A 10,736-nucleotide genomic window follows, 5' to 3' on the forward strand; every position below is an offset into this window, starting at 1 on the left:
TCTGAACTTTAGATGGGAAACTGGGGCTCTGAGAGGGCAAGGGACCCTCTTATGGCCATACCAATGGCCTCTACCCAAGTCAGGGTACCCAGCAGGCTTCTTATCTCCCCCAACCTTTCTCCTCCTTCCTGTCCCAGAGCCTGCCCTGGGACTGCATCCACGGCTGCCACCAAGGAGCTGGCCCAGCTGTGGCGAGTGATGACCCAGCAGGAACGAAGACCATATTGGTGAGAAGCAAGCCTCTGCCCAGGAGGCTTGGGTGGTAGGGTAGAGGGGTCTCTCTTATCCTTAATCCTGCTTCTTGGTATTGGTGACAGATTGGGAGTTTACTGGGCTGAGGAATTTATGTGCTACCAATTTTTAGGAAAGACTTGGGGGCAACAGGCAGAGAAGTGCTCTACCTTGTAGCTAAGCAGGTCAAATTCCATAAGTGGGGATTTGGACCCTATTGCCTCAGTTCTTTTTGCTCTCTCTGCCATGTGGGGTTTCTCAGAGCACGGTCTTTATTTTCCTGTCACTTGGCCTCCTCTCCTCCTCTTCTACTCCATTCCCTGAAATCTTGTCTTTCCCACCAACTTTGAAGAGCTACCCTTTGCTCATTTCTAAATTGGCCCCTGAAACACTCATGTCTGTGCAGTTTTTAACAGATCCTCGAAGGAGTGTGGGACTCCAGCAAAGAGCTGTTGGTGGTGTCCCATCTTATAGACTGGGACTTGGAGGCTCAGAGGTGTGCCCAGTAGGATTCGGGGTGGGACAGAGATGCCCAGGAGTTAAGTGAGGAACCCCTGGCTGTCCTACCACTATCTCCCCCCACCTCTCAGCATCAAGGCCCGAAGATTCAGCCGCCAGCATAACCGTATTGTGAAGCAAGACAGCTCCAGCAGTGAGGATGACGACTGGGAGACGCCCAAGCCTTTCTACCAGCTGCTGGCTGAGAAGGCCCGCTGTTCCCCAGACAAGGCCTCCCTGCTGCCCCCTCAGCACAAGTGAGAGAGTAAACCCCCCTCCCTCTCCTCCCTCAAAGGTCTTGCTTGAAGCCAGGAGCCTGGTGATAAAAAGCTTGTCCCCTCCTGGGCCTTGAGCCCTTGACGATGCAGGTCTCCTTGGCCAGTTCCCACGCGGCCTGAAGGGGAGGATTGAAGAGGGGGCGTGTACTGGCTCCCAGGCTGGCTGCCCTTTCACAGCCCCATATCTGCCCTGGGGCTCATCAGAGAAACCTCAGGGTGGAGGGAGAAACCCTAAATCAAATGCCGGAAGGTGAAGTTTACAGCTCCCCTCTGCCTTTCCTTTCCCTACCCAGGATCAATTGGTTTCAGTCTTGTTCATTCTCACCTTTTCCCACTCCTCTCTCCCTTGTTCTATTTATAGATTATTTATTGTTTTAAACAAAATAAAATAAGTGCAACCCTTGTTAACAGCAAAGGCAACGAGGCCAGGCTCTCCTGCATCCCCTGCTTTCTTAACCTGGGGCAGCCCTTCTACCTAAACCTGGAGGCCTGCAGCTTGAAAGAAACCTCATTGCCCAACACCCCCAAGCCCTACCACAAAACTGAGTACAAACTCCTCTGTCCCCTTCAGGAAGCAGGGACCCAAAAACCACAAACTAAAGTGGGACTGACATTTAGGTTTTTTGTTTTTTTGTTTTGGAGACAGAGCTTCAAGCTGTCCCCCTGGGTAGAGGGCCCTGGCATCACAGCTCACAGCAACCTCCAACTCTTGGGCTCAAGCAAGTCTCTTGCCTCAGCCTCCCAAGTAGCTGGGACCACAGGCACCCACAATGCCCGGCTATTTTTTGGTTGCAGCCGTCATTGTTGTCTAGCGGGCCCAGGCTGGATTTGAACCCGCCACCTTAGGTGTATGTGGCTGGCGCCTTAGCCACTTGAGCCACAGGCACTGAGCCATCATTTAGGTTTTCTTTGGGCAAGTCACTGGGAAGGAAACCCACACCCTCAGTATTCTGTCTGGTAACTTTAATTGAAATGGAGGCATAACATGTCCTAGAAAAATAAAGATTTAGCATACAAACTGGACACAGGGTTGGGGGTGCCCCCAGGGATGAGGGAGTCTTTGGTCTGGGATTGGATGTGATAGTGAGGGCTTTAGTCCAGGGGAGCTAATGGAGCAGAACCTGCCCTGCCCACACAGGGCATCCCTTTTTAGCAGGAAGGGCCCGGCTAGGGGAAAAGTCTGTCAGTCTGGGACACTGCCTGTCCTCCACCCTTGAATTCTAGGCAGTAGTGAGAATACTGAGTATCACTGGAGCTATTAATAGCATTTCAGGGAGTGATAGGAAGAGAGCTGAAAACCTAGCCATCTGGCAGAGTTTTTGGCTCACAGCCACTACCAGGTGGAAGGGGCAGAGTCCTGAGTCAGGATATCCCAAATCCACCTATATATGGCGGGGCAGAGCAAGGAAAGGGTTGTAACAGAGGAAGCCTCCCATGCAGAGAGGGATGGTGCCCTGGACAGAAAACGGACTGGGGTGAGTCCCCTGGGCAACTCCAGGGCTTGGAGGTTAACTGGGCTGGAGGATGTAGTGTGTATAGAATCTTCAGATTGCAGCAACTGTGTTTCTGAGAGGTTCCCTCCTCCCAGGTCTTGTCCCTGCATCTTGAGCACCATTGTCAGAAGAGCAATCTAGGCCAAGCTGGGTCACAGTTCCAAGGGTTCTTCCACAGGCACCGATTGTAGCTGGGTCAGGACCTTGGCCTCAGCTTCCAGCCCCTCATCAACTTCACCCCCTGCCGTGGTCCCCAGGAGCAGGCCCTCAGGGTCAGGGTCCTGCAGCCTCAGCACAGCATGGGGGGCCTGCGTCTCCAGCCCCTTTTCTGCTTCTAGCAGCCCCTCTGTTCCTGTGCTCAGTTCTAGCCCTGCTGGCCAGATGGGTACAGCCGCAGGTGACAGCATCAGCCCCTCTGGTGGGGGTACTGGAAAGTTGGGCAGGATGCCAGGGGAGTCTGGGGAGAAGGGCAGGCTGGCACCAGAGGTGGCAGCAGGGGTAGATGGTGGCTGCTGTGCAGAAAGGGTTCCTAAGGCATGTGCCTCTGGTAGAGCAGGGCTAGGGGCTATTGGCAGGGCTCCTTCAGGTACTGAGATGGCCGTCTCTGGTTTCAGGGGCAGGGTCAGGCTGGGAGCTGGTGGCAGGACCTGGGAGACCAGCATGCTGGTAGGAAAGGTGGCGGTGAGGATAATCTTGCCTTGCTGCACAGCCACGCCTGTCACAATAGGGCTGCCAGACACAGGGTTGGCCAGAAGGAAGTTTCCTGTGGGGAGAGGAGACGGGCCAAGCACAAGGTCAGAGACAGAAGCAGCTGGCAGAACAGAGGGGGAGATGCTGCTGGTTGGCAGGTGACTGGGCCCCTGCCAGGCAGAGCCAGGTCCATGTGACTAGAGCCAGGACACTATGCCTGGGACAAAAGGGCACTGGGACTTGCTAAGGGTGAGATGCCCCCCCCAGCCCATTGTTAGTCTCCTCCCTCTGAGAACTGCCCGCCCCTCTCCCAGCTCCCTAGGGAGGGAGAAGGGGATACCTGGAGCAGTGGCTGAAGGTAGCTGCAGGGCTGTCACACCCACCCCAGAGTTTATCAGATGCACGTTGGCAGGGCCTGCTGCAGCTGCCACCTTCACAGGACTACCTGGCCCCGCTGCCAACAACTGTAGTGGCCCCACAGCCTGGGGCAGAGTCACCACCTGTGAGGTGGGCACAACTTGGGGCAAGTTCAACAGTGGGGAGGTGGGACCCAGGCCTGTTGAGTACCCAGGGGGTGGGGAGAGTGGCACCACCTGTGGAGCAGCCACAGTAGGTACAGGTCCTGGGGGTAGAGGAAAGGTGGCAGCTGGAGGGGGGCCAGGCACCACTTGGGGCAGGGGTCCTGAAATCTCCTCTCCAATTGGCCCTGAAGCAGCGACCTGGGCTCCCTTGGTCTCAGGAGCCTCAGGCTGAGCCTCCTCCAGCCGAACCTCTCCAGTCTGAGGGTCCAGGACCAGGGAAGTCTTGGCCTCACTGGCCCCCTGAGGACTAGGCTGTGGAGGAGGGGCTGCCCCACCCCCTGTGAGAAGCAGGGGGCCCAGGCTGGAGGCCTCCCCCAGGGCCAGGCTGTTGATGATGACAGGGCTGCCATTCAGGAGCATAGCTGGAGAGCTGCTAGCCGCCAGGAAGCTCCCATTCACCAGGATAGAAGAGGAGGCAGGGCATGGTGTAGGAGGGGTGGCCCCTGCCAAAAATACGGAGCCTTGGGCAGTGGCCTCGCTAGACACTGGGGCCACCCCTCTCTCCAGGTCCTCAGGACTTCGGCTGGACTCGTCTTCAGTGGTGGGATTCCCATCAGACTCACTGACCGGAGAAATGATTGTAAGTGGGGGTTCATTAGCCAGCCGGACTACCTGCACAGAGCTCTCTGCAGGAGCACAGGCTGCTCACTACCTCCCCACCTTTCCACTGCCCAGGCTTCTTCGGACCATTTCTCGGCTATGAAACCTCTGTGAGACTATCCAAAGACCCCAGGGCCTTCTGGAAGCTCTGCACTGAAGCCATGGCAGAAAAGCTAACACTGGCTGGGATGGGGAGGGAAGAGGCCGGGCTTTCCCACTGCCTTGGCCCCAGTGCCCCAGAGACAAAGCATCCAGGTTGCCCTGAAATTTCCTGCCTTAGACTGAGAGTGGATGAGCAGGGAGTATCCCAGAGAGAGTGAGGAGCAGACCCCTAGCTCTGATCCCGGAGTACCCTCCCCGCGGGGCATCAGAGAAGAGAGTGAGAGGCCAGGCCCACAGGGTGGGAGGAGAAGGGCTTGGGTTACAGGGAAACCGGAGCTAGGGAGGGTTCACGTTTCACAACAAAGACGGACGACAGGCCACGCTGTTTGGACCCTGGTGGGTGTGGGAGTGGGTGGGGAAGAGTAACGGTCAGGGGAGGGCCCAGCTGCTAAGGGTGCCTGAAAGCAAACCCTACATAGTCTGTGGTGGGCAAAAGCTCCTCTCCCTTTTCCGCAGCCCCTCTAGAGTCCCCCACTTTCTCACTGCTGCCCCACAATACAGTCCCGAACATGAATGGGATCTGGATTGGAGCCTGGATGGATCAGCGGGAAGAGGTCTCCGAGCCCCCGGCATGCGGAGCAGTGACACCCGGGTAGGGGGCCCAGGATGTGAGCGGGAAGTGTCCAAAGACCTCGGCGCGCTGACCCCAGTAGTGGGGGGAAAGGGGTAGTGCATACAATGTTCCCTGAAAAACCAGAGTTGCGCCGCACGAGTCCACTTACCTCTTGCAGGGCCCGCCACCGCCGGCCCCGGTCCGGTCGCGCTGTCGCCGATTCTTGAACCAGTTGCTGACCTGCGTGAGCGAGAGGCCAGTAAGCGTGGCCAGGCGGCGCTTCTCGTCCGGAGTGGGGTAGCGGTTGCCGCGATAGCAGGCCTTGAGCGCGGCGCGGGAGCGCTCCTTGAAGCAGTAGACGGTCTCCTCGCCATCCCAGATGGTCTTGGGCAGCGGGAATTTCTTGCGCAGGCGGTATTTGTCCACTGCGCCCAGCGCACGGCCACGGGCCCGCTCGGCCTCGTGGTAGCGCGCGCGCAGGTAGAGGTCCTGCAGGAAGGCGTGATGGGCGACCGGGAAGGGGCGGCTCTCGAGTAGCCGATAGAGTTCAGCGTACTCGCCCCGCTGGAAGGCCACCAGGGCCCGAGCGCGCAGCACCGGGTCGCTGCCACGTAGGCGCTCGGCCGGGGGCAGTGCGCCCAGGAAGCGGCTCAAGCGGCCGGCGTGGCCCGCCTGTAGCAGCGCCTCGCAAACGCACGCCACCTGCTCAGGCGAGAAGCGAAGGCCCGTAGACGGCTCGGCAGTGGCCTCGGGGGGCGACTCGGGGACGCCCGGGGACCCCGGGCCCTCCTCTCCCGCCGCCGCTTCGCCCGCCCCGGCCCCGGCCGCCGCCGCCGCCTCACCCTCGGCCGCCTGCAAAGTCTTCAGGAGCTGGCGCGCTTCCTCCTCCTCCTCTTCAGTCGCCGCAGCCGCCACCGCCTCCCCCCCGACCGCCGGCCCCGCGCTCGGCTCCGCAGGCAAGGTAGCCATGTTTAGCAACTTTGGGAAGTTCCTCCCTCCTTCTCCTCCTCCCTCGGGCTTTCCTCAGCTCCTTCCCCCGCCTGTCCGCCCTCTTCGCCGCCCCCTGGAGCTTCTCGATTTTCTCCTCTGGCAGACCCTGTGGCCCTCTCCCGCCCCGAATGCCAGACTCAGCTCTCCACTTGGGTCTCTGCCCCTGTGTGTATCCGTCCCCCTCCTCGTCTGTCCGTGATTCTCCCTTTGTTTTCCCTCCGTCTCTGGCCGCGCTGTCTGCCTCCCCCCGCGTGTGCGTCTGGCTCAGGGCCTCAGTTTCCCCATCGGGACAACGGAGAAGGTAACGGGTCGTCCAGAAGGGCTAAGGGCGCGAAGCCACCTCCGCCCCGAAACTGAGCTTCTGCACGCCTCGTTCTGCAGGGTCCTCTGAAGGCCCCCCCATTCCCCATCTCGGCCTGCGCTCCGCCCCTCGGAATTCCCGGCTCCACAGGGGGGCGGGTCTGTGCGGGAGGAGGGCGGGGGAAGCTGGCTTAGAAAGTTTGCAGCAACTTTCCTCCAGCCTACGTTCCTGGAGCGGATGCGCGTGGCTTGCGCAGGCGCAGTGGGAATAGGATGGCCGCGCGCGCTGCCGGCCCAGCCCCCTTTCCTAGACAAGCCGCGGCACAGCTGCAACACAGCTGGGCGGGGGAGGTGCGGGGGTATGGCCCGCGTGTCTCCTCCTATTGGCCGGCTGTCGAGACCCCTCCTCCAGTTTTCTCTTTTCCCAGTCCTGATTCGTTATGCTTGAGTCCCGCTTGCTCTCCGCCAGGCCATTGGCCGCCTCCACTCGCCTTCCGATTGGCTCACTAAGCAGACTGCCCACCACGCAAACAGAGCGGACACTGAGCAGTCCCAAGCTTTGGGCAGTAGAGAGGGCTTTTTTATTCGCAAGGGTCGGGGGTGGGGTTCTAGGTGGGGAGAGACAATAAATACTGAGGAATGTCAGGGGGTCTCAGTGCATCCAAAACGTGGGTTGGGGTATAGGGATCCTGAAGCCTGTCAGCGAGTTGGAGGACAAAACAATATTAATAAATATCCAAACCTCTAAGGCGGACGGGGCCTTCTAAGGCTCCGAGAGTAGCGCATGTGAGGAAGGAGGCGCAAAAGTCCCCGAAAAAGCGGGGCGGGCAAAGGCCAAAGCTTCTCGAGAAAGAGGACAGAAGTCGCTTCGAACGTTTGCCATGGAAATAAAACGTTCCCAGAAAGCAGAACCACATGCACAAGGATTTGCGTTTGACGGTGGTAGGTGGGAGTGCGTGGAGGGTGAAAAATGGATAGCCACGCCCGGCCTGCTGCCTTCTCAGGACCGCAGTTTCCTCATCCACGTCGGGGCCTCAGCCCAGTCGGAAGAAAGAAGTGGTATGCGATCCCACCCTGCAGCAGCAGTCCCGGATACAAAGCCCCCACGAGCCCTATTCGCCAGTCGCGGACCCGGCTCCTCTCTCCCCGGCCGCCAGAGGGCGGGCCTGGATCATAGGACAGGAGCTGGGGAGAAGAGCTCCGGTTCACGCTCGGAGAAGTGATGTGAACGGACAAGCGGCGGGAGCGTCTTCTATGTAGTGTCCGGGCCACCCAACCCTTCAGTGAGCCCCGAGTGGAAGACTGGGGTTCTAGGGTTCAGGGGGCGAAGGCGGCTCCCGGGCAGCACCAGGCTGGGGCATAGCCGGTGTAGGCCACCAACCCAGCGCAGCCCAAGGTGGCGGAACCAGCCAGAGGAGCGGCGAACAGGAGCAGGGAAAGCGCCTCCGATAGGTCAGGCCTAGGGACCTGCGGGCAAGAGGGTGGGATCAGTACTTTGCAACATGGGCCTCTGATTGGCTCCTGGGACTCACCGCCTGCGCCCAATGGGGGGGTTCCTCAATCATCCTTGCACCCCGCCCCCAGCCTTCAACAGCCTGCGGCTATGGTTGGTTTGCTCGTAAACCTCAAGCGCATAACCCGTCCGAATTCATCATTGGTTGCTTCCTAGCGGCCTGTGTTGGTTGGCTGCCTGAGCATCCTCCCCGCGATGGGCGGAGCCCGAAAAAGACACAGCAAAGCAGTGGAGGCCAGGGGTTGGTGTAGCCAGGCGGGAGCGCAGCGGCGGGCGTGGGCAGCCGAACGTACCCTGGCAGGGAACAGCAGGTGGCGGCGGTGCATGGGGCCTGGCCCCACCAGCGGGCACTGGCCCAGAGCCACGGCCGTGGGGCCATCTAGCTGGAGAGAGAAGGGACAGGTGACCCGATCGGAGCCCAGCCCAGCCTTCGCCATGGGGCGAGAGACAGCGAGGGGAGTCGAAGCCGGGGAGGGAATCGGGGGAGATCTCTGAGGGAATCTGGTGAGACACCTTAACAGAAGGAGATCCTGAGGCTGACTGAAGGGCTTCTGCTCCCTAGAGTCGCAAAGAGGTAGGGTGAGCCCTAAATACGGACGGGGAGATGGGGAGAGGGGATCCGCAGAGTGGGCAGCAGGCCTGAGGCAGGGCAAAGAAAGGGGTCTTACATGGGAAGGTGGATCCGTGGCCCGGGGACTGGGGACCCCCGTGACAGCTGGAAGGAGAAGAGAGAGGCGTAGGGTGCGTGGAGGGACGGAGGAGGGCGGTGGTGTGGCGTGCCCCAGCTTGGGCCCCTCTCCCCCCAGATATCCATACCCCTACCAAACAGCCTGCCCACCTCCTCCGGGCGCCCTCGGGGAAGGAGGTGGAAGAGAGACTCGCCTTCCGCTCCTTGAGCCTGTAACAACTCCATCTGCTCCTGCAACTGGCGGACGTGTGCCTCCAGGTCACGGTTCCGGGCCTCAGCTTCGCGCAGTTGACTACAAGGAAGTAAGGACGGTGAGCCTGTCTTGAGTCCGGGCGAGGGGCTGCAGATGGTTGCCAAGGGCCCCGTACCCTGATCCCGACCTGGCAAAGTTTTGGTTGGCCGTGCGGATGGCCTCCAGCTCCCGGCTCAGGCTCTGCCGGGTAAGCACCTCCTTTTCCAGGGCCTCCTGGAGCTCCCGCAGCGTCACCTCTGCCTCAGCCTGTGCTGCTGGCACAGCCTCTGGAACTGCCACTTCAGCCTGTGTATAGGACAGGGCTTAGGGCTGCCTGTGGCTGCCAGATGATTCCAGACTTGAGCATCAGTTCAGGGCCCGGGGTCCTCTTACTCCCCCACTCCTGAAATTTCTGAAATCCCCATAGCTACTGCAGTGACCCAAGCCCCCTCCTTCCCTACCTCCTGCCCCATCTGTGGGTCTCCTATCTACACAGGAACCAAGGGCTAGTACTAAAACCCTAACTCAACTTGACCATGTCCCTCCACTGCTCAAAATTTCTCCAGCTCCCTAGTTCCCTCAGTACAAAGTCTGCTCTACCAAAGGCCTTGCTTAGTTTGTTTCCTGCCTCCCCTCCCCTTCTTATGTAACAGTTCAGCCATACTACCTTCCTATCACTTCCAAGAACAAACTGGTGTTCTCACCTCGGGGCTTTGGCCCTCCAGCTTCTTTCTACTGAGCAGTTAGTGCTTTTCTTTGTATGGCTGGCTCCTTTGCCAGTGCTCAGCTCAAAGATAAACTCAGAGCTCTCCTCCACACACACATGAGATGTGCACACACAAACTGAATGGCCTGCTATAATTTCATCTCCACAGGTTTTCTGTCTGCCTCTGTCCAGTAAGCTCCCAGAAGGCCATGGTGCATGGCAGCCTGGAAGCACTCACCTTTTTTTTACTGTTCATCTCTGACACTCTCCTTCATCAACTTACTGTTTCCTCTGGTGTAGACACTGTAGGCTTCAGGCTGGGCACTTGCACCTCAGGCAACTGCTCCACCTCCAGTTCCATGGGTGTTGGGCCTGAAAGGACCTCCCTGTCCCTGGGGAAAGGAAGAGATGTGGGGAGGGAGAGAGACTGCCATCCCTAGGTTGAGAACCAGCACTCCCTACCTTGTGGGCAAGGGGCAGTTGGCCCTGAAGACCTCATGGTTTGAGGTGGGGAGGGTAGGCAGAATGAAGAGACAAAGTGCCAGGGTGGCTGCCAGGTCCTCCTCTGAGAGAGCCCTGTGCCTCCTATGGCCTTGGGCCCCTTGGAGCTGCTTCCTTTTCTAAACCTTCTCCAGGGACTTGGAGTTCAGACATCTATTCTAGAAGGCCTCCTCCCTTTGCAGATCCCTCTCCTTAAGTCCACAGGACAGAGAAGGGGACCCCTCAGGACAGAAACTGCCCAGCTCTGGCCACCACCAAAAGCATAGGATCCCAATATCCAGATAACAGCACACCCGCTCTAAGACTATGAAGAGAATGTCTCCTCCATCCCAGCAATCCTTCCTGTGGGAATATGTCTCAAGGACCTGTCTATCCTGGACATGTGCCTAGAATATAAAAGGCAATGAGTTAAATCCTGACCTGCCATTAGGCATGATACCACAGTGGTTCAGAACCATGCTGTACTTCATTAATGATAAGAAGTGGTGTTTGTTATACATCGTCCAGTAATAAAAGCTGATTGGAAAATAATCTGTTCTGAGGCTGGGCACAGTGGCCCACACCTAAAATCCTAGCACTCTGGGAGGCCAAAGTGGGTTGATTTTAAAAAAAAGGCCTGGCTCGGCCAACCGGCTAAGGCGCCAGCCACGTACACCTAAGGTGGCGGGTTCGAATCCCCAGCCCGGACCCGCCAAACAACAATGACGGCTGCAACCAAAA

At 58.8% G+C, this 10,736-nt stretch overlaps 3 protein-coding genes and 2 long non-coding RNA genes across 9 annotated transcripts in view; 3 read left to right on the forward strand and 2 right to left on the reverse strand.

Annotated features, from left to right (window-relative positions):
- Positions 1-990, forward strand: part of BHMG1 (basic helix-loop-helix and HMG-box containing 1) — a 19,528-nt gene extending 18,538 nt beyond the window's left edge. Inside the window, exons 12-13 of the mRNA XM_023518959.1 lie at positions 138-227; positions 822-990. Of these exons, the coding sequence (XP_023374727.1) occupies positions 138-227; positions 822-990 (259 nt within the window). The remainder of the gene's footprint in view (positions 1-137; positions 228-821) is intronic.
- A 965-nt stretch (positions 991-1,955) lies between these two features.
- Positions 1,956-6,796, reverse strand: SIX5 (SIX homeobox 5). Its single transcript, XM_003799522.3, has 3 exons — positions 5,256-6,796; positions 3,531-4,333; positions 1,956-3,263 (listed from the first exon to the last, which is right to left on the reverse strand). Exons 1-3 carry the CDS (start codon positions 6,053-6,055, stop codon positions 2,653-2,655), a joined length of 2,214 nt encoding a protein of 737 aa, XP_003799570.1. The 5' UTR covers positions 6,056-6,796; the 3' UTR covers positions 1,956-2,652.
- Positions 6,797-6,934: 138 nt separating this feature from the next.
- Positions 6,935-10,736, reverse strand: part of DMPK (DM1 protein kinase) — a 12,393-nt gene continuing 8,591 nt past the window's right edge. For 2 of the 4 annotated variants that reach the window (XM_023518947.1, XM_023518946.1), the window contains exons 10-14: positions 9,799-9,907; positions 8,958-9,115; positions 8,772-8,869; positions 8,558-8,604; positions 7,745-8,268 (exon numbers count right to left, since the gene is read on the reverse strand). In XM_023518947.1, coding sequence (XP_023374715.1) covers positions 8,002-8,268; positions 8,558-8,604; positions 8,772-8,869; positions 8,958-9,115; positions 9,799-9,907 — 679 coding nt within the window. In that variant the 3' untranslated portion in view covers positions 7,745-8,001. Of the gene's footprint in view, positions 8,273-8,557; positions 8,605-8,771; positions 8,870-8,957; positions 9,116-9,798; positions 9,908-10,736 lie in introns of all 4 variants that reach the window. The other 2 variants (XM_003799524.3, XM_003799523.3) reach the window with 2 other exon arrangements.
- Positions 8,266-10,736, forward strand: part of LOC111728348 — an 8,196-nt gene continuing 5,725 nt past the window's right edge. Inside the window, exons 1-2 of one of the 2 annotated variants that reach the window (XR_002775669.1) lie at positions 8,266-8,463; positions 8,696-8,888. This is a non-coding gene — a long non-coding RNA (uncharacterized LOC111728348). The remainder of the gene's footprint in view (positions 8,464-8,695; positions 8,889-10,736) is intronic. The other variant, XR_002775670.1, reaches the window with a different exon arrangement.
- Positions 8,908-10,547, forward strand: LOC111728349. The gene is made up of 2 exons (XR_002775671.1): positions 8,908-9,017; positions 10,199-10,547. It is a non-coding gene; the product is annotated as an uncharacterized LOC111728349 (long non-coding RNA).

The sequence above is a fragment of the Otolemur garnettii genome, unplaced genomic scaffold, assembly GCF_000181295.1.
Source record: "Otolemur garnettii isolate 467f Iridium unplaced genomic scaffold, OtoGar3 scaffold00152, whole genome shotgun sequence".
In the NCBI taxonomy this organism is placed as follows: Eukaryota; Metazoa; Chordata; class Mammalia; order Primates; family Galagidae; genus Otolemur; species Otolemur garnettii.